General features: G+C 65.8%; 1 protein-coding gene across 5 annotated transcripts in view; it reads right to left on the minus strand.

Annotated features, from left to right (window-relative positions):
- Window positions 1-292: 292 nt before the first annotated feature.
- Window positions 293-23,610, minus strand: part of RXRA (retinoid X receptor alpha) — a 95,141-nt gene continuing 71,823 nt past the window's right edge. For 4 of the 5 annotated variants that reach the window (XM_029203717.1, XM_029203718.1, XM_029203716.1 and 1 more), the window contains 6 exons: window positions 20,682-20,832; window positions 20,073-20,252; window positions 12,205-12,374; window positions 8,988-9,117; window positions 6,944-7,076; window positions 3,563-5,384 (listed from right to left, as the gene is read on the minus strand). In XM_029203717.1, the coding sequence (XP_029059550.1) occupies window positions 4,679-5,384; window positions 6,944-7,076; window positions 8,988-9,117; window positions 12,205-12,374; window positions 20,073-20,252; window positions 20,682-20,832 (1,470 nt within the window). In that variant the 3' untranslated portion in view covers window positions 3,563-4,678. The other variant, XM_029203719.1, reaches the window with a different exon arrangement.

A 23,610-nucleotide genomic window follows, 5' to 3' on the forward strand; every position in this document is an offset into this window, starting at 1 on the left:
CCCTGGAGGGCAAAGAATGGACCCCCTCCTCCCTAGAGGCCTGGAGGCCGGCATCTCCCCTTCCAGCCCCAGGGGCACCCTTGCAGCACCCGGGGGAACAGACTCGGGGGGAGGGCATCCACAGCCCCCATGCCCACCCCCGCTCTGGGGCCTCTCTGGTGGGGAGCGGCGGGAAGAAGACAGGCACCGCAGAGCATCCCCTTCATGGGCTGAGAAGACAGGACTCTCCTCCCCAACCCCCCCCCCCCCCCCCCCCCCCCCCCCCCCCCGTTCCCCCCCCCCCCCCCCCGACTGACAAATGCTGGGTCCATGGAGTACGAGGCATGCAAATGGAAAGTACTCAGACCAACGGGAGGGCATTACAGTGCAAAAGAGGCCAGTTCAACCTGAGAGACCCTGACCCCGCCCCCGCCCCAGGGGCAGAGGGCCTGCCTGCCTGGGTTGGGTGAAAGGTTCAGGGGTGGGTGCAGGGCTGGGTGGGGTGCCCTCAACCAGAGCAGGTGTTGATGGAGCTCCCACAAAGGGCTCCATCAGCCGGCCAAGACAACAGCCGGGCTGGCTGTCCCCGAGGGGCATCCAGCCCCGGCCCAAGGGTGCTGGCACTCAACGGTTCCTGACCCCAAGAGTCCTCTGGACAGAACAGCCAGCGAAGGGGCCTCTCTACCCAGAGCGTTCCAGAATGGACCATCTGCCCCCTGCCCCGAGCCATGCGCCCACAAGTCCCTCCTTCAACGTGCACAGCTGCCCAAGGACCCTCTGGGGAAAGTGACTCTCCTCTCCTCCCGTCCCTGTGGGCCTCCTTGGTGATGACCTCTGCCCTTGAGAGGTCAGCAGAGCCCAGGTCGGCATGGCCCTCCAGTGCTTCCAGGAGGGCCAGAGACCAGGCTAGCCCTCCAGGACTGGGGACTGGGGTCAGCCTTGGCCCTGGGCACAGACTGCAAGATTTGGGGGTGGGGTGGGGGTTGGTTACCCAGGGCTGGACAGGACCATGTGGGACAAGAAGCTGAAACCAGGACGATGCAAAGAGAGAAATGAGGTGGGGTGGGGTGGGCAGGTGACTCCAGTCCCTGCAGGCTTGAGGTGGCCCCAAAACCCTGCACAGAGGTCAGCTTCTGTTCTGACTGGCTCGGGGACAAAGTTGAAAGTCATCTTTGGAAACAGGGGTTGCTCACCCTTCATTCTGAGGGGAGACAAGGCTGCTTGCCCCAGAGCCCCTCCCGTCTTCCCAGGGGGCAGGTGGAGTCTTTTGCAATGAAATGCCAAACCCCCCCCACCTGTTCCCTCCTCCCGATTGTGGGTGAGGCCGGGCTGGCAGGTTGCCAGCACACACAGGAGACAGAGGGATCCCTGCAAACAGAGGACCTCGCGACAACAAAACAGTGACGGAACAAAGCCACCCTCTGACCGCTATAGCTCCGGGGGCGGGGGCCTGAGACCCCGTGAGCCGCCCGGGCTCCCCCGGGGCTCACACCAGTTCCTGCCACTCCGGCTGCCACACCAGCATGGCCACTGCCCGGTCCAGTCGAGTAGTACTGAAAATAACGAGGGTGGCAGCACATCTCAGGCTTAGCAGTGACAGGCCACGCCCCCAAGTCCAAACATCCAGGCAGAGGAGGGGCGGGGCAGGCTCGGCTGAGAAGAGCTGCTGGCAGCCGGGCGGAGCGGCCGGACCAGTGGGTGCGAAGAACGGCCACGGGCCTAAGTCATTTGGTGCGGGGCTTCCAGCATCTCCATGAGGAAGGTGTCGATGGGCGTGTCCCCGATGAGTTTGAAGAAGAAGAGGTGTTCCAGGCACTTGAGGCCGATGGAGCGCAGGGCCGGCAGACGAAGCAGCAGCTTTGCAAACCTGCGGGGCAGGAGCCGCGTGAGGGGCGGGCGGGCCCTCCCACCCTCCGTCCTGGCGCCCGGCGGCCCCCTGGGGAAGGGACCAGGCTCACTGCCCCATCCCCCTGAGGCTGCCACGGCAGGAGACCCCCAGGGTGGAGATCCAGGATGAAGGTCCAGTGGCGAGACAGTGGCCGGGCTGGGGCAGGCTGAACGGGGTTTCGTGGGGAAGCTACGACACGTGAGCTTTCTCCAGTGCAAGAGGGAGCCACGGTAGGATTTTAAACAGGAAGAAGGGCTACGAGAAGAGATCTGAGTACCAGCAATGCCCCTGGCTGCAGGGGCGCCAAAGGTGAAGCCGCTCCTGAGCTGGGAGCAGGTCTGAGCACCAACAAGCCCTTCTCAGCAAGGACCAGCCTCCAGGGGGCCCCATGCCAGCGCCCACCTTCCCCAGAAAGAGCTCGGCCAGAGGCACCTGATGCCCAGACAGGGCGGGTGGGAGAGAAGGAGGCTCCGCGGGCCGTGCCCACCCCCTGGGGAGTTTCTGGGGAGGACGCTGGGTGGGGGAGGAACACAGGAAGACTTTGGGAGCCTCTTGGAAAAGGGACGCCAGGCTTAGTGGCCCGGCTGCCAAGGACAGTTGCCGTGGGGGGGTGACGGGGCCACATGCCCCTCCAGTGACATCCACATCTGTCCCCCATGCCGTCCCCATCCCACGTGCTGCCTGGTCTCTCCACATGCCCCTCCAGGGGCCCCAGGGCCTCATTAATTATTAACAGTGTCTGTATTTCAGGGGGAAAAGCCCCGTGCTTGGCTGCAACACTACCCGCGTTTTAAAGGCAGAAACGCAGCTTAGAGGCTGGAACAGGGCCAGAGAACGAGCTGTTTTCTGCTGAGCTGGCGAGATGGGCTAGGGCGGGAAGCCAGGAAAAACAGGCGGGCCTGCCACCCCTCCTCTCATCCTCCTCCGGGAAGTTTCACTCTAAACCAAACCAGATGAGGCTGAGCAAGACAGTTAACCCTGTGTGGCCCGTGTGTGCCAGTCGGCGGGGCGGCCAGCGGGAGAGGGAGGGGGTAGAATCAGGACAACAGATTTGGAATGCTGTGAAACCACTGATGCTTCCCCTTCCCCTGGACACCCACGGCACGCCTGGCACTGTGGACCCAGAAAGGAGACAATTCCAGCCCTTCCGGGGCCCACAGTCGGCCAGGAGAGACGGGCAGGTCTGCAGACCACGGCCATCTACTCTGCATACGCTTATAAACCACCTACTATGTGCTGGCGTCCTTCCCTGCTAGGGGTGAGCACGCCAGGCCCCTACCTCTAGCGGTTCCCTTTGGCAGGCGGAGGAAAGCACTGACTTCGTTCACGTGCTTTACAGCGACAAGCACCTACTGTGTGCCCGCGCTGGGCCCATCTTTTTGGTGGGGCTACAAGGAAGCGTGAGAGCGTGCCCGCTGAGGCCGGGAGAGCGCCTCAATCCCCCACTGCCCTGGGTGAAGGCAGGGTGTCGCCTTCTAATTCACAAGAGTGTCTGAAGGGCTGGTGGCGGGGTCCTGCCCTGGGCAGGGGGTCTGCAAAGAAACCCCGAGGTCCGTCCAGGCAGAGGCTGGGCCGAGGCTCACCTTCCTGGCTGCTCGGGGTACTTGTGTTTGCAGTACGCCTCCAGGGACGCGTAGACCTTCTCGCGAAGCGCCTCCACCTCGGCCGGGTTTGAGAGCCCCTTGGAGTCTGTGAGGGAGCAGGGGCCGCAGGTAAGAGCCCTGCCCGGGGAACCTGCCCCAGGGACCGAGAGCCCCGACTCAGACGAGGCTGCTCGAGCCCTGGCCCTGCCGCTTGCTTGCTGGCCACTTGACCTTGGGCCAGTCCCCTGACCTCCTGCCATTCAGCCCCATCTGTACAGTGGGATGGGCCTGCCCCCGGGGCGGCTCCTGGTTACCAGGGAAACCGGGTGGACTCCACAGGCCTCTGCTGCGTTGGGTCTCAGCCCCTTGGAGCCAGATGAAGGCTCCAAACCCTCTTGTACCTGAAAGAGCCAGACCCACGCTATGGGGGGCCCTGAAGCCATCCTGAGCCCTGGGACCCTGGCGGCAGGGGCCCAGTCTGGAAGGCTCTGCCTGTGGACGGAGATACCCGGGACCAGGGTCGCCAAAACCCCCAGGGCCCAGGGGTGAGGCTTAGAAGCACGGGCCGCCCCGGCTCATCTTCGTGAGCTGTCACAGGCCTCTCTCTGAGGCACTGAGAGCCCCCCGGCCGGTCAAAGCTTTGCTAATAAGCCCCTGTGCTTCTTTATCTCCTGAAGTCACCCAGCAAGCTGACAGTGGACGAGCCTCTCTCTCTCCCCACTGCCCCCGGACAGCAGCCATCACTGGGCGTCTGGATTTGGGCTCACACAGCCCTGAGTCTGGCCCCAGCCAGGCATGGTCCATCCTAGCGGCTCAGGGGGCAGAGGCTAGAGCCTCCCTGCTGCTGGTCTGAAGCTGACGCAGCCTCCGGGGGCTCAGCCATGGAACAGGACTGCTGTCGGTTGGCCCGTGAGTCCCAGACCAGGGGGTCCCGCACCGGCCCTGCCCTGGCTGGCTGATGTCCCAGTAGGAGCACTGCGGTCCAGTGTGAATGCCATGGTGGCTCGGGGTCCTGGGCACCTTGGGAACATGCCAGGCTCCGCTGCAACTGGGCTCCCCCAGGCCCTGGGGCTCTGCCAGCTCTGGACATCTCCCTTCTGTCCCCAGCAACCCCACGCCTGGGCCCCAACAGGTGAACCAGAGCCAGGAGCCAAGCCACGCACGACTTCAATGGGGATCCCGCCAGGCAGGGCCGAGACACGTGGCTCAGCCTCCCATGCCGGCAGGGTCACGGGCTCGAGCACAAAGCTGGGGAACACACGTCCCTGGCAACGGGCTGTCCCCCACGAGCGGACTCCATCTCCACCCCAGCCCGGCCCTCAGCACTGGAGCCGGTGGAGGGCAAGGAGTCAGGGCCCGTGATCCCTAGGGCCGTCCCATCCTCCCACCGCCTGGTCAGCTCCCTGCACCTCCCCCTAGAAGCCCTCAGCAGCCCCAAACCTGCCCCCGGTGTCCCCGTCCACCCCCCAAAACATCCGGGCTCCAGAACTCCGGCAGCAGAAGCGCGCGAAGAGGCCGTCTCCTCTGGAGCCCAGGATGCCGGTGCGAGTGGGGCCTCGCTTTGGACACAGCGCCCAAAGGCCCGGCCAGAGGCCTCACCAAACCGCAGAGGATGAGCTCGGCTGCGCAAGCCTTGCCCGACCTTCACGAGGGCCTTGGGAAGAAGGTGGCATGGCTGTGCTCCCATCGTAAGAGAGACACCGAGGCTCGGAGAAGGGGCAGGTCGCCGACGCTGCAGCGCCCGTGAGCAGTGGGGCTGGGCTGAGAGCCCGGGGACTCTAGTCCCACAGGTGGGCTGACACCCGGGCCTGGACAGCAGGTGAAGTGGCAGGAAGGCAGTACCGGGGTTGAAGAGGACGATGGCGCGCAGGCAGCCCAGCTCCGTCTTGTCCATCTGCATGTCCCGCATCTTGGACACCAGCTCCGTCAGCACCCTGCGGGGGAAGCAGGCAAATGCCGACGTCCCAAGTCAGACCACGACCCTCACAGGACCCGCCAGGAACCCCAAAGCGCTCGGGAGGCCCGCTGTGGGCCTGGAGGGCAGCTGAGAAGAGCCAGGAGACCGGGGGAGCTGCCCAGCCTGTCCCACCCCGCCCCGGGGGCGCCATGCCTCTTCCTCAAGAAGGTCTGCGAATGGGATTTTATCCAGAGACTAAAGAGGAACCTCGTGACAGCCGGGGCGAGCCAAGGCCCCGCACGTCCAGGGCAAAGCCCACTGCCACACGTCCCCACGGGGATGCAGACCAGACACGGCGGCCTGAGCGCCGCATTCCTGCCGCTCCCCGGAGTCCGCCCGCGGGAAGGCATTTCCCCAGCTCCTGGGCTTCCTGGCTCCTTCCTTGCAGCCGGAGCAGGCTCCGTTCCACTTCCCGACACCGGCCACTTATTACATTCCCATCACCGTCACCTCTCTAGCAGCTGGAACCACAGAACTGTCAGCTGGGTGCGTGACTGGGGCTGCACTTCTAAACATGCCCCCAGAGGGACGTGCTCTCCAAAGAAGCCGTCTGTGGGCAATAAACCCCGTGCTCCACAGCCCCTTTTGGTGGCACTTCTGTACACGAGCTCGTTAAAGGCCCTGAAATGTCCTGTGGCAAAGACACATCCCTACACTGTCTAAACCAGTGCTTGCCCGCAGTACGTGGTGCCCCTCTGTTCTCCCTGAGCTGTCCCACGGGGCAGCAGGGCTCCCACATTTATCCCCGGGGGGCTACAGGAGGGGCTTCTGCTGCTCCCCTCTAACTTCAAGGCTCCTGTACTCGGGGGCTCGCCTGGGACCCCTCCCACCACCATCCCCACCCCCCACGCCCTGCCACTCGCTCCTTCCCACTCACCACTCCTGTACCACGCCCCCCACACCCGAGGGACCCTGGGACGCCCCTCCCCAGCCCTTCCCACTCTGGCTGGCTGAGCTGACACCCAGGTCCCCAGGTCCCCAGGTCCTCCGGGCTCTTAGGCAAGGCCCAGAGACAGGAATGAGTAGCTCCTGTCCGCCCTGCCTGGTGCAGCACAGGTGGGCCATGATTCTGGAGGCACTTGAACGGAGGAGCCCCCTGCCCACCGCCCAGCACTGGCCCCCCGGCTGTGTGCCGAGGGGCAGAGAGCGGTGTCTCCACCGGGGACACGCCAGAAGCAGCGCTGAGATGCAGCCGGGCACCCGGGGACCGGGTGCGCGCGGGCTCGCAGGCGCTGCGATGCTTTTAGTCTCAGCTCGTAAGAGTCTCCGCCGCATCCGACACGACAGTGCCACGGAACAGCATCTACGGCACAGTCTCCCTTTGCACTAAAAATAGGGCAGCTTTCCTTCCCATGGGCAGGACTTGAAAACATACTTGGAGAAAAGTAAGCCAAAAACGTCTGCTGCAGCTGTCGGGTGTCCCCGGAGGGATTTTAACCTCAGTCCTTGCACATCTCTGTATCTCCGCAAGTATAACCCTCGTGAACAGGACAAAGGCCAAGCAGGTCACGGCCGTGGGCTGGGCTGGGCCCCCACCTGTCAAAGATGGCGCCCACCCCCGCGCTGTGGGCGCTATTGCGGTGGACGTGCAGCCCGGTGGCCAGGAGGATGCCGTCCTTCACGGCTATGGAGCGGTGGGAGAAGGAGGCGATGAGCAGCTCGTTCCAGCCTGCGGCGGGGAGAACACACGGTCACTGCTGTCTCCAGACCCCCGGGCCGCCCTGCCCCCGACCCCCGTTGGGCCCCCCAGAGGCAGCTCTCACCCTCCCAAGCCACGGTTCCCAAAGTGGGCTCCATGAAACCCCGAGCCCACGACCGTTCCACAGAAAGGAAGTTCCCAAGCATGGACGTTTGGGGGATGCCTCTACAGTGCGTGCAGTAAAGGCCCCGAGAAGTCCTGCACAGAGCGTGTCCTGTAGCGTAGTTTAACCCAGGCTCCCCAACTAGGGTGCCAGGGAAGTCTCTCTCTGCAAGTGCCAGACACTTGTGCCACGGAGCACAAGGGAGCTCCCAGGACCCTCTCCAGGCGGCCCCGGAGCAGCTGCCGCCAGTCTGGCCCCCCACGGCAAACTCCCAGAGACTGACGTTTTGTGGATGCCACAAAACAGTAAATTATCGAGCTGAAACAAGGTGTGTTTAGAGCCAAAGGCCAACTCACCGCTCTGTCTACATGAGGCCCTGGCGCACCCAGAGTAGGTGCAAGGGCTACAAAGAGGGATGGAAACGATTCTGTGAGCAAGTGTTTCGATGACCCTATAAACTGAACAGCATGAATCATCCCACAAGACTGTCACCAGTGACCGTCACAGCCACCACTCCTGAGTGCCCTGAAGGTTCTGGGCTGGTGGCTGCCAGTATCACAAGGATCATCCCATTGAATCCTGATTCAACCCTACAAAGCAAGTATTGGCCCCGTTTATTATGCAGAGGAAAATTGAGGCCCAGGGAGAGGAAGGGGCTGCCTGGTCAGTGAATCAGAATGCCCTCCAACCCCTGGTCCCAGACTTTCCCAATCCCTACGGGTCTGGCGGCTCTGGGTGTTGGGTTTTGTGCCCCAGAGTGAAAACTCCTTTGGGCACGGGCTCTCCCCGCCCCCAGGTTCAGCGCGAGGGACACCCCGCTGGCCAAACACCAGGGCCAAGGACCAGAGCTCTGCGAGGGGCCAGACCAGCCCCCCAGCGCCTGCCCTACCTGCCACTCTGCGATCACTCTGCCTCTCTCCCTCCCATCCCCCACTGAGGCCCACCCAGCCCCTTCCTACCTCTGACCCTGCTGCCACCTGTCCTCCTGCCCCAAGAGTGGGCCCAGCAGGCGCTGGGCTGGCCCGATGCTCCTGTGGCCCCCAGCACAGGCCCGGAGCACGCAGGTCAGCAGGTGCACACCGCAGGGCCCAGTGCGCACGTATGGACCGGTGGGGCGGGGCTCCCGCCCAGCACCTCCCAGCTGGCCCGTCCCTACTGTCTCTCTGGCAGGAGCTTTGCGCCAAGGACCCCAGCGTCCCAGCAGAAACCGGCTTCCACGCGGCAAGGCCGTCATGCCCACTTTCCAGATGAGAGAACGGCCTGGAGGGCGGGCGGCTGCCTTGTCGGGACTCCAAAGCTGCCGCTCCCATCCCCCGCCCCCGCCCGCCCCCAGGTCCCAGGATCTCCCTCACCACCTGTTCGGCCGTGGGGTGTGTGCTGAGCACCGAGCGAGCTGTTTTTGCACCAGCTTCGCGCATCGCAAGCCCAGCCTGGGAAAGGGGCTGCGGCCTGAGTCGGGGGAGAAGGCAGAACACACAGACCCCCAAGGGCAGCCCTTGCTGGACATGCTCACCCCTCCCTCTCCACAGGTCCCCCAGACGGCCCGTCACCCCTCTGAAGGCCACTAGGAGAGACCCCAAACTGAATCCTTCCTTATGAGGGAGGGGAGGAAAACCCAGGCTGCGGTGGGCAGTGCTGGAGCAGAAGCCCCGGCCCGTGCCCCTTCCCCTGCGGCCCCACACAGCAGCAGGAAGGCCACGTCCCACCCGCGGGGCCCCAGAGCCCCCGCCCCTCTCCTGTCCACGCCTGCCCAGCCCCCGCCAGGCCCGGCCACTCACCTGCCCGCAGCAGGATGACCTGGTCGTCCAGGGGCAGCTCGGAGAAGTGCGGGATCCGCTTGGCCCACTCCACCAGGGTGAAGAGCTGTTTGTCAGCCGCTTGGCAGATGTTGGTGACAGGGTCATTGGGCTGGGGGAAGGGGCACCACGGTGAGCACCGAGCAGAGAACGCGGCCCCAGACCAGGCCCCGCCACACGCCTTACCCGGCAGTGGCGGCTCAATAACGCCCCCAGTGACACCCACGTCCTATACCCCAGAACCTGCTAATGTGCCACCTTACCCGACAAAGGGAACTCTGCAGATGCGGCCGAGTTAAGGGTTTTGAGATGGGAGGTTACCCTGGAAGAAGTGGGTGGGCCCAGTGCCATCACGAGGGTCCCTACTGGAGGGGGGAGGAGGTCAGAGCAGAGAGAAGGCATGAGGACGGAGGCCGAGGTCGAGGAGGGAAGACGCTGCCGGGCCCGAAGCCGGAGGAAGGGCCGGGAGCAGAGGAACGCGGGCAGCTCCGGAGCGGGGACAGGCTGGGCAGCAGCTTCTCCCCGAGAAGGGCCAGCCCTGCCGATGCCCTGATTTGGCCCAGGGACACTGAGCTCAGACTTCTGACCTCAAGAAGCATAAGATACTAAACTCTGTGCTGTCTTAGGCACTTGATTTGTGGTCACTTGTCCTAGCAGCCACAGGAAGGACACCGTGCTACGACCCACTCAGTCCCCACCGCAGCCCCGGGGGCTGGGGCCGGGTGACCCCGTGTCACGGGCCAGACTAAGGGGTGGCACACAGAGAGGGTGCATCAGAGGCCCCTCCAGAAAGTTCTAGCCAGAAGGGGACGCCCCGGTCATTCTCAGAGACGAGGAAACCTGGGCGGCCTCAGCGGCACCCTGCTGCTCCCGGCTCCAGCCTGTGGGGCTCGGGTGGAGAACCCTCTGGGCCCGGAGACGGGGGGACCGAGGCCCGTGCACGGGATGTGGAAACCCCTCATTCCAGAAACCATGACGGTCAGGCAGCCACACGGGGGAGGCCCCCTCAGAAGAGCTTCCCCTGACAGAAACCATCCGCCCTCCAGTGACGTAGCCTAAACAACCTAGCCCCGTGAAGGGCCTGCTGAGGGCTCTCGTGGGAGGCCCGGTGACAAACTGGCACCGAGGCCACCAGGGTGGACAGAGCCAGGCGTGCAGAAAGGGGACCTGGGACCCCGGGAGAGGCGGCAGCCGGGGAGCGTGGCCAGTTGGTCCGCGGACCTCAGGGGGAAGGGGCAGACAGGCACCAGCCGCTGGGCGCCCCCGCCTCCACCTGCTCTGCAACAAACCTCCCAGGAGCGTCAACCAGAAGTCCACACACTCGCTGGGCCCCGGACACCACGTGCCCAGGACACCCTGCGGGCATCGCCCACCCCATCCCGTCTGATGGACGGTGGCAGCCACGGGCACTCACACGAGCGAAACACCCAGCAGCTAGCGTGCCAGAGGCCAGGGCCAGGTTCTCGCCGGAGCCACTGCAGCCAGGCTGCACTCCCCGGGGACCGTGCTCCTTGCCCTTCCACGCCGCAGGGCAGCCCCTCGAGGTGAGAGCACAAGCCTGATGGTGGGGGGCATGGGGGAGCCATGCAGGAGGAAGCAGGGGGCATGGGGAAGACCCGAGGAGAGCCCCAGGGGTCGGGCCTTCTCCCTGGGCACCGGCCAACAGCCCCCTCCGAGCCCTCAAGGGGCCCAAAGCAGGCCCGGGGCACAGGCCGTCACCCTGAGCCACTCCCGGGCAGGCCGGGGCCTTGTAGGTGAGCACAGTCACGCCTAGAGCTGGGGGCGACGTCTGCCTGCACAGTGGGTGCAGGACTAGGCCTGGGGGGCTGCCCTGGGGGAGGGGCCTCCAGCTCTGCCCTGCTCCGTCCCGCAGGGTGGTCTCCAGCAAGTACTTGACTTCTCCGAGCCTGGATTCCCGCTCAGAGACAAAACAGGCCTCATTCAGCGGCAGTTTCTGGAGCTCCAGCCCGTGCCTGAGAGGGCGGGACCTTCCCTGTCCTAGGAGGTGACAGCGGGATCCCCAGGCAGAGGCCCGAGGCTGCCCCAGGGCAAAGAGGTGTCGCTGGTGTCGAGAGAAGGGGCCTAACGAGCCATCCCCGGGGGGGGAACCCAGGCCAGCCCAGCGCAAGCTGCAGCACGAGGGCAGACCCTCTGCCCGGCCGGCCCGCCTGCCTGTCCCCTAGACCCCCCTCCGCCTGCTCTGAATTTGTGGAGAGAGAAGATGGCAGATTTGTTTTCTTCCCAATAATGTCCTTACTTGACAAAATTAAAAGCTGGCAGCCCAGGACTTCTCTTTCGGGGTTTCGACTCAGTCGTGAAGCCCTCCCCACCCCGCACTGGGACCGGAGAGGGGGCGTGGGGTCGGGCCGGACCACAGACCAGACGGACTGCTGAGCATCACAGCCGACGGGAGTCATTCTACGAGAGGCCGAGAGGCGGCACGCCCAGGAGAGGGCCCGCCTTCCCTGGCACGCAGCCGAAGCGGGCGTCTCAGAGGGGCCGTGGTCCTGGGGTATCACAGTGCAGGGCAGCAGGGCGACCCCCCACAGATGAGACGGGACCCTCACGCTCGGAGATGGGGGTGGGGGCCACGTGAGAGCGCCTACGGGCAGGGCAGGGTCCTGTGGGACAGCCTGATGGCAAGGATGGAGAATTGACCCACCGCACACGCTGCGGTGTGGCCCCCACGTGCTAGGGGCCGTGAAGAGTAACGTCAGGGGCTCTGAGCCCACAGGACAGGGGCACCAGTGGGGTCAAGAGAGAAAGGGGCTCCGCGAGGAAGCGACACCTCTCTGAGGCTGAAGCCCGAGGAGGAACAGAGGGAGCGGCACATGCAAAGGCCCTGGGGTTGGGGGTAGGGAGCTGGGCAGGTGTGTCTGGTGCCGTCTGGGCCACCGTGAGCCAGGGAGACCTCAGGGCAGGCCACAGGGCTGTGGTCCCACCCTGACCACACACGGGAGACACAGATGTAGTCTGGACCTAACGCTGCCCGCAAACCTGGGGCAGACAAAGAACCCCTGAAACCCGGCTGGACGATGGGCCAGAGACAACACGAAGCTTGAAGGTTACCATAAAGTCCTGGGCTTTGAGACAAACAACCGAAACCTCACCCACCCGACTGGGGACATTACAGAGGGGGTCTCCCTCCCAGGAGCGCGCCGGGGCCACAGTCCCCAGAGCAGGGCGGGTGTGCACTCACCGAGCTGGGGTTCAGCCCCACGTTTGCCTCCACGTACGTCTCGGTCTTGGGTTCGACGGCCAGCTCGGCCTCCAGGATCTTCTCCACGGGCATGTCCTCGTTGGCGCTGCTGGTGGACTCCACCTCGTTCTCAGCCCGGTCCTTGCCCCGCTGCCGCTCCTCCTGCACAGCTGAGGCACGGGGAGGCTTCCAGTCAGCCCGCAGCTCCCGCGGCAGCCCCTCCGCCGCCAGGGCCCGAGCAGCGCGCCCACAAGCTGGCCGGGGCCGGGGAGAAGGATGCTGCTCAGAGCCGGCCAGACTGCGGCCCCCTTCTCTGCCCCAAGCCTGGCCTCCTGGAGGCTGTGTGCTCTGAGAACAGAACACGCTGCCTCTCATTAATTCATTCACCTACTGGTCACCCCAGGACCCGCCCAGGGCCAGGGCAGATGGGACCCAGCTCTCAGGAAACTGACAGTTCAACAGGGATCTCAACGTGGAGTGAGAAGGGCTTTGATGGGCTACGGACTGAGGCAAAGCCAGGAAGGCTTCCCGGAAAAAGTGACAATGAAATTGAAGGAACGGGAAAAATAGGGAGAGCAATTCAGGCAGCAGAGGTAGCACGTGTCAAGGTCTAGAACCAGAGCAGAAATGCTGCTGACGAAAGGGCCTCTCACGTCAGCTAGGGAGCAGGACAAGGGGTGCAACGGTGGGGAGCGTGGCCGAGAACAGGGTCCAATGTGCCCCAGGAAAAGGATGGGGTGAGATGCAGATCTCTGATAGTCCCTTTCTGCTGCGGGGAGGAGAGGGGCTGGGGGAGAGCACAAGCTGGGTCAAGCCCAGGCTTGAGGCGGGACAGCCCGGGCTGGCCGGGCAGGTGCGGGGGTCCAGCACGAGGGTAGAACCTGAACAGATGCTGCCGTCGGGGCAGCCTAGTTTCTGGGAACCCAGGGAGAGAAGCTGATGGGAGGAGGCGGAGAGGGAACGGTTCATTCCAACACATCCCCGCGGAGACCCAGGTGGGAGGGAAGGCCGAGGGGACCAGGCACCCCACGGCTGGGCGTTCACAGACCCTCGACTTCACAGCCCATGCAGCTCAAGCCGCCCTTTCCCAAGACGGGCCGGGACCTCCCTGAGGTCACCCAGCAGGCCCAAGGCGACGCTGAACCAGAGCCAGGCTGTGGACCCCACCCAGAGCCCCGCAAAGACACAAGAAGGCTCCCGGGGGCTTCTGCAGCGCCCTCTGCCGACCCTCACACCCCCACTTCCTCTGCTGGGGACACCAAGAGCCCTGGACCCAGGGAAAGGAGGCCTGGCGGGGTGGGAGAGGCTGCCCACACAGCACCAGCACGGGGGAGCCCCTGGGCGTATTGGGCCTGTGCCTCCCCAGGGACACACCAGATGCCACTAAGCGAGGGCCGCAGCACCAGGACGGGGCCCACCACCGCCGCCGGCCGCCCTCCCTTGGTCCTGCTCTGCTGAGCCAGAGCAGATGTCCAGACGTCCCCCGACACTCCCAGGGCGCCCACGGCCTCCTCAGGACCAGCTCCTCAGCCCCCACCCCACACAAGGCTTCCTGGGGCCCCTGGAGGCCCCAAGGCAGAACAGGAGCTTATGCGAGGCGACTTCCCGAGGGCTGCAGTGAAACTTCTCACACACTCCCAAGCCCCACAGAGGGGAAGGCCCTGCACGCAGCCCCCAGCATGGAGCCTTCCGGAAGCCGGGAGGGTGCGGCCCCTTGGGGGACTTCCCACGTGCCATCACCCCTCTGGGCCTCAGTCGAGGCTTACCGTCCCCTGCAGGAAGTCTGGACCGGGCAAAACACAGTGCCCTGTTCCCGCAGACGCCGCTGTCACGGGACTGCCCCCCACCCCGCGTACCTCCAGACCCACCTGCCCTGCCCAGCTCCGGGGCCCGAGCTCGGGGCTGCCTCACCCCGGGCCCTCTCGCCCTTGGCCTCGGGTGGGTCTTGTAAACGCAGGGGACCAGCAGGAGGGAGGAGGGGGTCCGTGGCTCTGGTGCCCGCCCTGCCCGGCCACGGTTCTCAGCGGCCACATCCTCCTCAGGCCACAGCTCTAGGGGCTCTGCCGGCCCACCCCCGCTCCGTCCTCCAAGCCTGGGGGTGTGAGGGCTCCCCTCTCTTGCTCCCTGGGGGTCCCCCGGGCCCGTGCGATTCTTGGAACACCGCCCACAGCTCTGCAACAGTCCATGTGGACCCCTCTCCAACACGCCGGCCCCGCCAACGACCGTTCAGACCCTCTCCGGGCCGCGGGGCTCCCTGAGGGCCGGCCCTGCATCCTTCCTGCATCCACAAATGGCTATTTACGGATGGCCCCTGCCAGGCGCTGCGCTCTCCGAGACGCAAACGCTGACTCGAGTGAGAGATTTTCCATCCGTGTGGCGAGACTCAGGACAGAGGGCTGGCCCATGCTTCAGATCCACCAGCTGGGCCCTGGAGCCAGGCGGGAGGCCTCGAGTCAGAGTTTTTGCAAGCCTGGTGCTTCTGGAAAGTCTGACAGCCGGTGGGGCTGGGTGGGGAGCTCAAGCTGGCCGGCCTGGCTCTGGCCTCTTCCGACACAGCGGATGCTGGGCTGGAGCAGGGCACCTCCTCGTGTCGCCGTCTGCTACAGGGGACGGGGTCACAGACCAGAAGAGTGGACCCGGTGGGTGGCAGCCACACAGGCTGATCTGGACCAGCATCCGGAGTGATGGGGACCCTGGCAGGCCGGTGTCCCTGAGACCCTGACGGTGGGGGTCCCCAGGGTCTGTCCTCTGAACAGAACCCTAAATCCTCAGAGCTGGGACACAGCTGAGAGGCACGTTTGAGCAGGTGGGGAAACAGGCCCAGAGCACCAAAGGGGTGCGGCTGAGCCCTCAGGAGAACAGGCGGCTTAAAGCTACAGGCTCTGGAATCAGACACTACTCTGCCCCAGCTGCTGTGTGGCCCCGGGCGAGTCCCTAGCCTCTCAGTGCCCCAGCTTCCCCAGCCACAGAGTGACAAGGTCGGCACCGGCCTCCAGGCTGGATCCGCAGGAGGCACCCTCGGGACGCTCGCGGCTTCGTCCCCGCGCACGGCCCCCGTGACGCGGCCCAGTTAAGGGGCTCTCCTCCCCTTCCAGATGGGACAGGGTGGCAGGTGGGGGTCCCTCAGCACTTGCCTCCTACGTGGGGGCGTCCGGAATTAATTAGCGAGCGCTCTGTGAAGCGCTCTGAAGCCATGAAGGGCCGGGCCGCTCTGAGCAGCATTGTTACAAATGTTATTGTTTTATTTAAACACGGGGGGGGGGGGGGGGGGGGGGGGGGGCGGGGGATTCATGCTTTGCCAGCTCGACCACCTCTTAGACGTGGCTGTGTTTGACTTATGTCCGCTGGCGCCGGGAAGCCTCGGGTGGGAGGCGTCGGCCAAGACAGGGCCTCGTTAACCTCGCAGCCCCGAGCCACGGGCAGAGGGGCCGGCACGGGGAGGGGATGCTGCCGGGAGGGCAGAGGAGGCCGGCCCCCACGCCGAGGATCCCCAGGAAAGCCCATCGGGGCCGACCCTCCCCCAGCAGCCGAGCACACGCCTGGGAGGGACACTCAACGCCCAGCATAAGCGGGGTCCCCGGCGTCAGGAGACAGCTGGTGCCGGACGTCCTGGGGAGCAGCAGCCCACAGCCAGGGTGGGACCCCCGCCCCGTGACCTGCACAGTGCCCACTGCTGCCCTCCGGCTCCTGGGACCGGGCAGGAAGCCGCGAGGTGGGAGGGGTGTCTGGGCGGGGTGGGGGTGGGGGGACCACAGGCCTGCCACCTCCTTTGCTTTGGCACCGCCGGCGGCTGGGCCCTTCCTCCATCCCCTGTATGGCCCCCGGGGCAGGCAGGGCTGGACTTCTCCAAGGGCCCTGGCCCGGCTGCCTCTTCTCAAGGCCGGCGGGGCATGTCCCTGTCAGAGGTCACAGGGCGAGTTATGTCCCCCGAGCTCGGAGGACACATCCCTCCTTCCCTCAGGGGGCTCAACCCAGGACGAGACGCCTGCACACAAGAATGATCACATGCAACATACACGGGCACGCACACGGGTTCACACGCTTGCACACACGCTGCGGCCCCCACTCTTTGACCCCACCACCCGCCAGGCGCGGGGCTGGCACCCGCCACGTTCCCTCCAACAGGCCCTTCGGGGAGCCTGCCGACACCCCCATGCACCGCGTGGAAACTGAGGCTCGGAGAGGCAAGGCCACGCGCCCCACCTGCACAGGGAGGCGGGGGAACCAGCGGGGGCCTCTCCGCAGCCGCTGCGGGGCCATGCCCGCCGGCGCACACGCATCAGGCATTGCCGTTTCCACACCCCAGTCCCTCGGAGGCAGAGGACGGGGCGCAGGAAGGAAACGGGGAGAGGCCTTCCTCAGAGAGGAAGAAGGAAGCAGAGGCGGGGCAGCGGGTGACCCTCCAGCCTGCTGCTGTCAGGTCTCCCCCGTTCAGACGGGAGCACAGGCAGGCCCCCGAGCCCCGCAGCTGCACGCCCAGGGGACAGGCCCGGGCTCAGCCTGGGGAGGGCCGGCCCGCGGGGCAACTCCCACCTGGGCCCCACCAACCCCGGAATGCTGCGGAACGAGCCCCCAGGGGCTGCGTGTGTGCGCACGCCCCTGTCACTGCCCGACACGAGACGCCGTGGGCCTGCCGCGTCCCTCCTTACCAGCGCGGGGGCAGGGTGCCCGTCGGCCCTCCCTGCGGTCGGCCGGTCCAGGGGCCAGCCCCAAGCCTGTGTCCCACCTGCCCCAGGGGTGTGATCACAAGCCTCTCCCAGGGGTTGTGCGGCACCGAGGCCGGTCAGCATGGCCGCCCGTGTGGGGCTGGCACGTAGGAGGGCTCAGACCGGCCCTGGGGGCGGACAAGCCACATCCTGTGTGCTCCCGGCCAAGGCTGGGGTGGCACTCCAGGCCCCCGTCCCCCTGGGCCCCACTGTGCCCCAACTCATGCTGCCACCAGCCCTGCCACCGCCAGGGAGCCCTCCTGGTGGGGGTCGCTCGAGGACAGCAGAGAGGAAGGAGGCTGCCTCAGGTCCAAGCCCCCTGCAGGGCCGGCACTGAGGCTGCGCTGGGGCCACCCGTCACTCCTCCCGAGAGCGAGAGCGAGAGCGAGGCAGTGGGCCGGGCCCCGCAGGCAACGGGAAGCACGACGGGCGCTGCCACCCACGCCAGGACAGAGCCTCCACCCGTGGCCCCAGGGCTCGCAGGCCGCACGGCGGCGGCGGCGGTGAGGAGAGTTTTACGTTGTGTTGGGAGCAGGGGAGGGCGGTGTAGGAGGGTCCTGACCGCCTGCTTGTGACTTATAAATCCAGCAAGAGGCAAGGGGGTGGGGGGGGGTCCTGATGGGATCAGGTATTTATCTAATGGCCCATAAATCAGGTCTGCCTCTGGATCGCGCCCAGCGCTCCAGATTTATGCACCAGACGAGAGACGGCCGGCGCGGCTCCGGCCCAGGCAGACGGGAGCAGCCCGGCCCCGCCAGTGTGGCCCTGAGACCTCCGCGAGCGCCCCTGCCCCCTGCACCCCGTTTCTCTACCCGGGAGGTGTGGGAACAGCGTCACAGCACCACGGCTGACAGTGTGTGCGACAAGGACAGGGCCCCCAAAGAGGCTCCGCACACGGCAGGCGCTCCTAACAGCCCCCGGTGAGCACAGGGCAGGGGTCAGACCCGGTGCCTCCCCAGCCCCGAGCCTGCAGCTCCACTGGGACAGGAGAGGGGTGTCATCCACTCTCCCCCAGGCCTTGGGGGAACAGGCAGCTGGGGTCTGCCCAAGGCTCATAGGTGGACGGGCTGAGGGGGCCTTAGGAGGGGGTCAGCGTTTCCGGGAAAGCCCTGGGGACCCGTGGACGGTCACTCTCTGGGGCCCCACAGTGCACCACATCCACTGAGTTTCTCGGCCTCGGCGTGCGCTGACCCCGGCAGCTGGGCACGGGGTCTGCCAAACACCCTTCCACTCTTCTGGTGTCAGCTGGACATCTGCCCACCCAAGCCTTGCCTGATGTCCACGGCTGGGCCAGGGGCCCACTCTGGGCTCCCACAGTGCCCTGGGCTTCCCCTAAGGCAGCACTGCTCACACCTGGGGGGCCCCGCCTGGCTGTCCGACGGTCACTGTGAATGGACGGATGCCCATGGCTCGCTGCTGTGTGCCCAGCGCCCGGCGTGGTACCAGGCACCAGGGGTGGCCAGCTCAGCAAGCGAGTGACCTCACTCTATACTGTGGTGCCCACAAGGGAGCCCCGAGCCGCAGCTGCATGTCAGGGCCCCACCTCCCCTCAGCACACTGGCACCTGCCCTCTGGCCAGGCTCCACATCTGGATGCAGTCTGATCTGCTGCCCACCACACGCTTGCCCCCTGCCCAAGTTTCCATCCTTCAGGAACCATGCTGCGCTCACCACCTCCAGGAAGTCCACCCTGACTACAAAGGGTGGCCAGAGGAACCGGGGCTGGGCACAGGCCTCCCCCAGCCAGGCACGTGCTTCCTCTACCCTCTTGCTGGTCTAAAGGAATAGATCTGCACTGGAAGCCAGAGGCCCAGGCTCCAGCCCGACATGTGACCTTGGACAAGCCCTGGACCCTCTGGGCCTCAGCTTCTCCACCCACACAAAGAAGGGTGGGCCAAGGTCTCCATGGAACACGTCCCCTGATCAGGAAGGCCCGGAGCCCAGGCCGGCCCCTCGCTCACGCTGAAGCCCAGGAGGCACCCCGCCCCTCACCAGCGGCTACCACCGAGCCCCAGCACATCACTGCACTGCACAGGCAGCCTCGCAGCCTCAAGGAGCAAATCCCGCGGGACCGCACGGCCCAGCTGAGGTTTCGGTTTCCCAGCAAGAACAAGTGGGGCTGAAGAGATAAACAAGTGAAAGGAGATGAAAACTGCAGTCCCCACGAGAGAACAGTCCTGGGTGGTGAGACGCCAGCCCGAGACCCCGACAGGAGCCGGTGGGAAGGAGGTGGAAAAATACAAGCCACGCGTGGACCATGGGAACAGCCGCAGCGGAGAAGGGATCCCAGACAGCGCCTCCTAAACCCACGAGGCCCCAGGCACGAGACACTCAAGCAGAGACGCAGACCAAAACTGAGAGAAGCCACCCAGAATACAGGAGCCACCAAACCTGCGCTGGGGAAACCGAGGCCCATGGACGGCAAAGGGCTACGAGGAGCCACCCTGGGCTCGGGCCCAGGTCTGGCTGGACAGCTTGACAACCTCAGCGACCTCAGGGAAGCGGCCTTCCGTGCTACGCGCCCCCACCCGCCCCTAATAAACGTCACAACCCAAGGCCGAGAGACCCGCAGCCCGAGTCCCTCTGCTGGGAGGACCTGGGGTCACAAGGCACCCCGGCCAGATCTGTAGGAGGAAGCACAGCCCAGGACCAGCTGGCATCCAGCAGGCTTGGGAATGTCCCGATGGTCTCTGGAGTTCCCTGCCCCACCCCCGACCCGGGTCTCCTCGACCAGCCCCTACTGAGCAGCGGGAACAAGGCTCCAGGACCCCCACGCACGCCTTCCTGGGCTCGCTCATTCAGCACCCGCATCTCCCACCCCCAGCCTTGGCTCCCGCTGCTTCTGCCTCTGCCTCTCCCAGAGCCCAGGCACTCGGCCGGGCCCACTATGACCTTGAAGAGGCTCTGATCAATGTCTGTCCCCAGCGGGGCTGGGAGCCGCCAGCAGGCAGGACCGAGAGTGTCTCTTCCGTAATCCCAGAGCCTAGCACACGGCAGGTACTCAGGAAAGAGCCGGTAAGCGAGCTCACAGCCCCCGGAGATGTGCTGCCAACAGAGCAGCAGCCGACCCCATCATCAGAGGCATGCAAAGGAGGTCCGCGCAACCGCCACGTCCAGAGCCACACCCTGTGCTCCGAGAAGGGAGAGGGCCAGCACCACCTACCTTCGCGTTTCATGCCCATGGCCAGGCACTTCTGGTAGCGGCAGTACTGGCACCGGTTCCGCTGCCGCTTGTCAATCAGGCAGTCTTTGTTGTCCCGGCAGGTGTAGGTCAGGTCCTTGCGCACCGTCCGCTTGAAGAAGCCCTTGCAGCCCTCGCAGCTGTACACCCCATAGTGCTTGCCTGCAGGTGGGGCGGCCGTGAGCAGCCTGTGGCCAACTGGCAGAAGGGGCTCGTCCCACCGGGGTAAGGGAGCCAGCCTGGGAGCGCAGCAGGGCTGCATCCCGGCCCCGCCCAAGACCTGGACCCCGGGGTCCTCGCCGTCTCCGCGTCTGAGATGGCGGCCCGAGGAGGTCGGCCGTCCTGCCCCCGGGGCTGCCGGGCTCGGGAGTGGGACGTGAAGGGCCCTTCACCCGGGGCACAGCCCTGCCGCCCCCATGCCATCGTCACCACCACAGCTGCCTCGTCTCTGGAAGCCTCAAAGCCACGCTGCCGCTTACCATCTCCCGGACGTGGACGCACTAGAAGGTCCCGGGTGAGCGGCTCGGAGCTCCGAGCAGCCCCCTGTTGGCCGGGGGCCCTGCCGTCCCCACTGTGCCCTCGGCGGCTTACCTGAGGAGCGGTCCCCGCAGATAGCACAGATGTGCTTGGTGAAGGACGCCATGTTCCCTGAGGGGTGGGCCGGGACTTTGAGGACGCCGTTTAGGCCCAGCGGGGGCTTGATGTCCTCGCTGCTGCTGACGGGGTTCATGGGCGAGTTGAGCTGAGGGGGGGGAAGCCGGGGTCAGCCCTGGCAGGCTGCTGCTAGGCACCTGCTGCTGGGCCAGGAAGGTGCTACCACACACCCCCTTTACTGAGAGAGAAACTGAGGCTCGGAGAGGGGCCTTGCCCACCCCAAGCCACGCGGAGCGGCAGGGCCCAGCCCCGCTGAGCGCAGGCGGGATGCCGGGCACTACTTACTCAGCCAGGCCGGGAGGCCGTCCTGCCCTCAGGGCCCGACCCTCCCGCAGGACCCCAGGCTCGAAGGAGGACCCGCAATGCCCCTGCTCACACCCTCTGCCCCTCGCCCACCTAAATAAGAACTGCCTGCCATTACTGGGCGCTCCCCCGACAGGACAGCGAGAGCGCTGGGACCCTCTGGTGAGGCAGGCGCTTTGGGGACTCCCAACCCATAGATGGGCACCGAAGCCTGGTCCCAGCAAGGAGGCAGGAGATCCAGGGTCCACCAGCAGGCCACACTGCCCCGGCCTCGGCAGGCAGGGTAGGGGTCTTGGATCGTGTGACCCAAGGAGAGAGGGAGGAGACAACATCCCTTACACACACACACACACACCCCCCTCCATCCCTCCCGCCATCCTGACACTGCTCCAGGAAGAAGGGTGGGAAGCTCACCGGTCACCCTGGCAACAGCTGCAGCGGCTGCAATGACACAGCAGTTTTGGTTCCGCTGCGCCCACCCCAGCTCTCCCGTCAGCGCCAAGGGCCCCGGGGTGCTTCCCGCTGCATCCTGTTGCCAGCCGGCCCCCACAGGCACCAGGACGCCAGCTGGGCGGCCCCCCAGCACCCCGACTTCTGCAAACCCCTGACAAAGGCGGAAGTCAGGTCCTACGATGCCTCTGGATGGACAGCAGCTGCCACGCTGCCCCCTGGTAGCCCCAGGCTGGGCCCCTCCTGCACAAGGGAACCTCACCCCCTTCCTTCCCCGTGGCCCCCAGCCCCCTACTCCCATCCCCCTTTCTCACGGGACGGGAAGAGCCGGGTGCTCAAAGCACAAACCATCCCAAAGGCTGTTTCACACCAGCCCCAGCGCCTGCAGGGATTCTTCCAGCCCTGGACAGGTCTGGATTCTTCTGCTCAGGTGGGCTGTGGTTCTGTCAGGTCACTTAACCCCACGGGACTCGCGGGGGGCTGCAAGGAGGCCGGGAGGCCAGCCCCGGCCAGCTGGGGCTGTCAAGATGCAGGAGGTGGGGCGAGAGGGCGTCCAGAGGACCCCACTGCACCCAAGAACACGTACCCCACACCTCCAACCGCCCCCGCAGGACCTGCAGGCTTCAGGAGCATCTCCCAGATAAGCCTCAACTAAGCAGGGGCGCCGACTGTTTGCTAAGGGCCACTATGCACGGCACCTGTCACGTGGAAAGCCCCTAGTGAGCAGGGAGAGCTGCCCTCCCCTTTCCAGAGTGGACACAGAGGTTCAGGGAGGTCAGGGGACCTGCAGAGAGCCCATGGGGGCTAAGTGGCCGAGCAGGTGTGAGCTCAGGCCCCTGGGAGCCACAAGCGCTGAGGGACTCCCCGTACACTGCAGAAGGGACAACCGGGGCCCCAGGGGACGGGCCGGCCCAGAGCCGCTCAGTGATCCCATCCACCAGACCATCCACTGAGCAACCAGGCAGGCTCCCGAGGCCCCGAGGAACACGCCCTGCCCAGCCTACAGAGCTCGCCCACGGCCATAGGCGGGACGGCCACAGCTTATCTCGGGATTCTGCCTCCTCTATTCCCTGTGTGACTGTAGGGAAATTATCTAATCACTCTGGGCCTGACGCTCCGCTCCTCGCGTAAAAACTGGAGAAAACTGAGTGCCTCCATCCCAGGGCTGCCATTGGGATAACGGAGTGATTCACGGGCAGCGCCAACAGCAGAGCTCATGAAGCCAGCCTGGGGCGCAGCAGCCTCTGCATTAGCACTCGGGCTTCCGGGGGCCGCCGCTAGGCCAGCTGGGCCGCGGACAATGGAAGGCGGCGTCCCAGGCAGAGCCCCCCCGCCCCGCCCGGAGCAGACGTCTGGAGGTGGGGAAACCAAAGGACTGTTGGGAAAAGGGCAGGAAATCCGTGCGGCCGGGAGTGGAGGTTCAGCAGCAGGGGCCAGGGGCAGGCCTTGAGGGGCCACTGGGCGCGTGGGAGCAGCGGGCGCAGGCTGGAGGCTGGCACGAGGCCTCTCTCGGGCTGCGGGAGCCCGGCCGCGACTCCACGCGGCTCTGGATCCGCTAGGCGGCACCGAGGAGAGGAGCTTGGGCGTTTCCTCTTTCTGTGGTTGCTCAAACCATGCCGGGTGGGTAGGGGCCACCTGTCCTCTCTCCCAGGCCCCCACGTGCAGGCCCTCGGGCCCGGCGCCTCCCCTAAGGAAACAGGCAGGCCGCAGCACCAGGGAAGCAGCTGCAGGCAGGATGGATGGAGCCGTCAGTCACGGTCAGTGTCGTGGCCAAGCTGGCTCCCAGGCCACACGCTGAGGGCATCCCTGCCCTCCCGGGCTCAGGCTTCCTTCCCGTGGGCACAGCAGTCAGCCCCGAGGCTCTGGGGAGCCCTAGGAGACCCTGCACGTGTGTGAAGATGTAGGCTGGTTGTAGCCCCATCCTCAGCCTGGGCCTGGGGCCTCCACTTCCCTTCTCTGCCTCAACTGGTGGGTCCTGGCACGGCCGCCATGGCAAGGCTGAGGGGGACAGGGGTCGCCCTTCTCCCTCCCTAGCCCCAAGCTGGTGGGCCTTGGACTGGTCCACAGCCCCCAGGACAGAGCGCGGGGTGCCTTGTTCTGCCAGACACGCACA

This window comes from Monodon monoceros, unplaced genomic scaffold (assembly GCF_005190385.1).
Source record: "Monodon monoceros isolate NGI ecotype Baffin Bay Population unplaced genomic scaffold, NGI_Narwhal_1 Super_Scaffold_5, whole genome shotgun sequence".
NCBI classification, from domain to species: Eukaryota; Metazoa; Chordata; class Mammalia; order Artiodactyla; family Monodontidae; genus Monodon; species Monodon monoceros.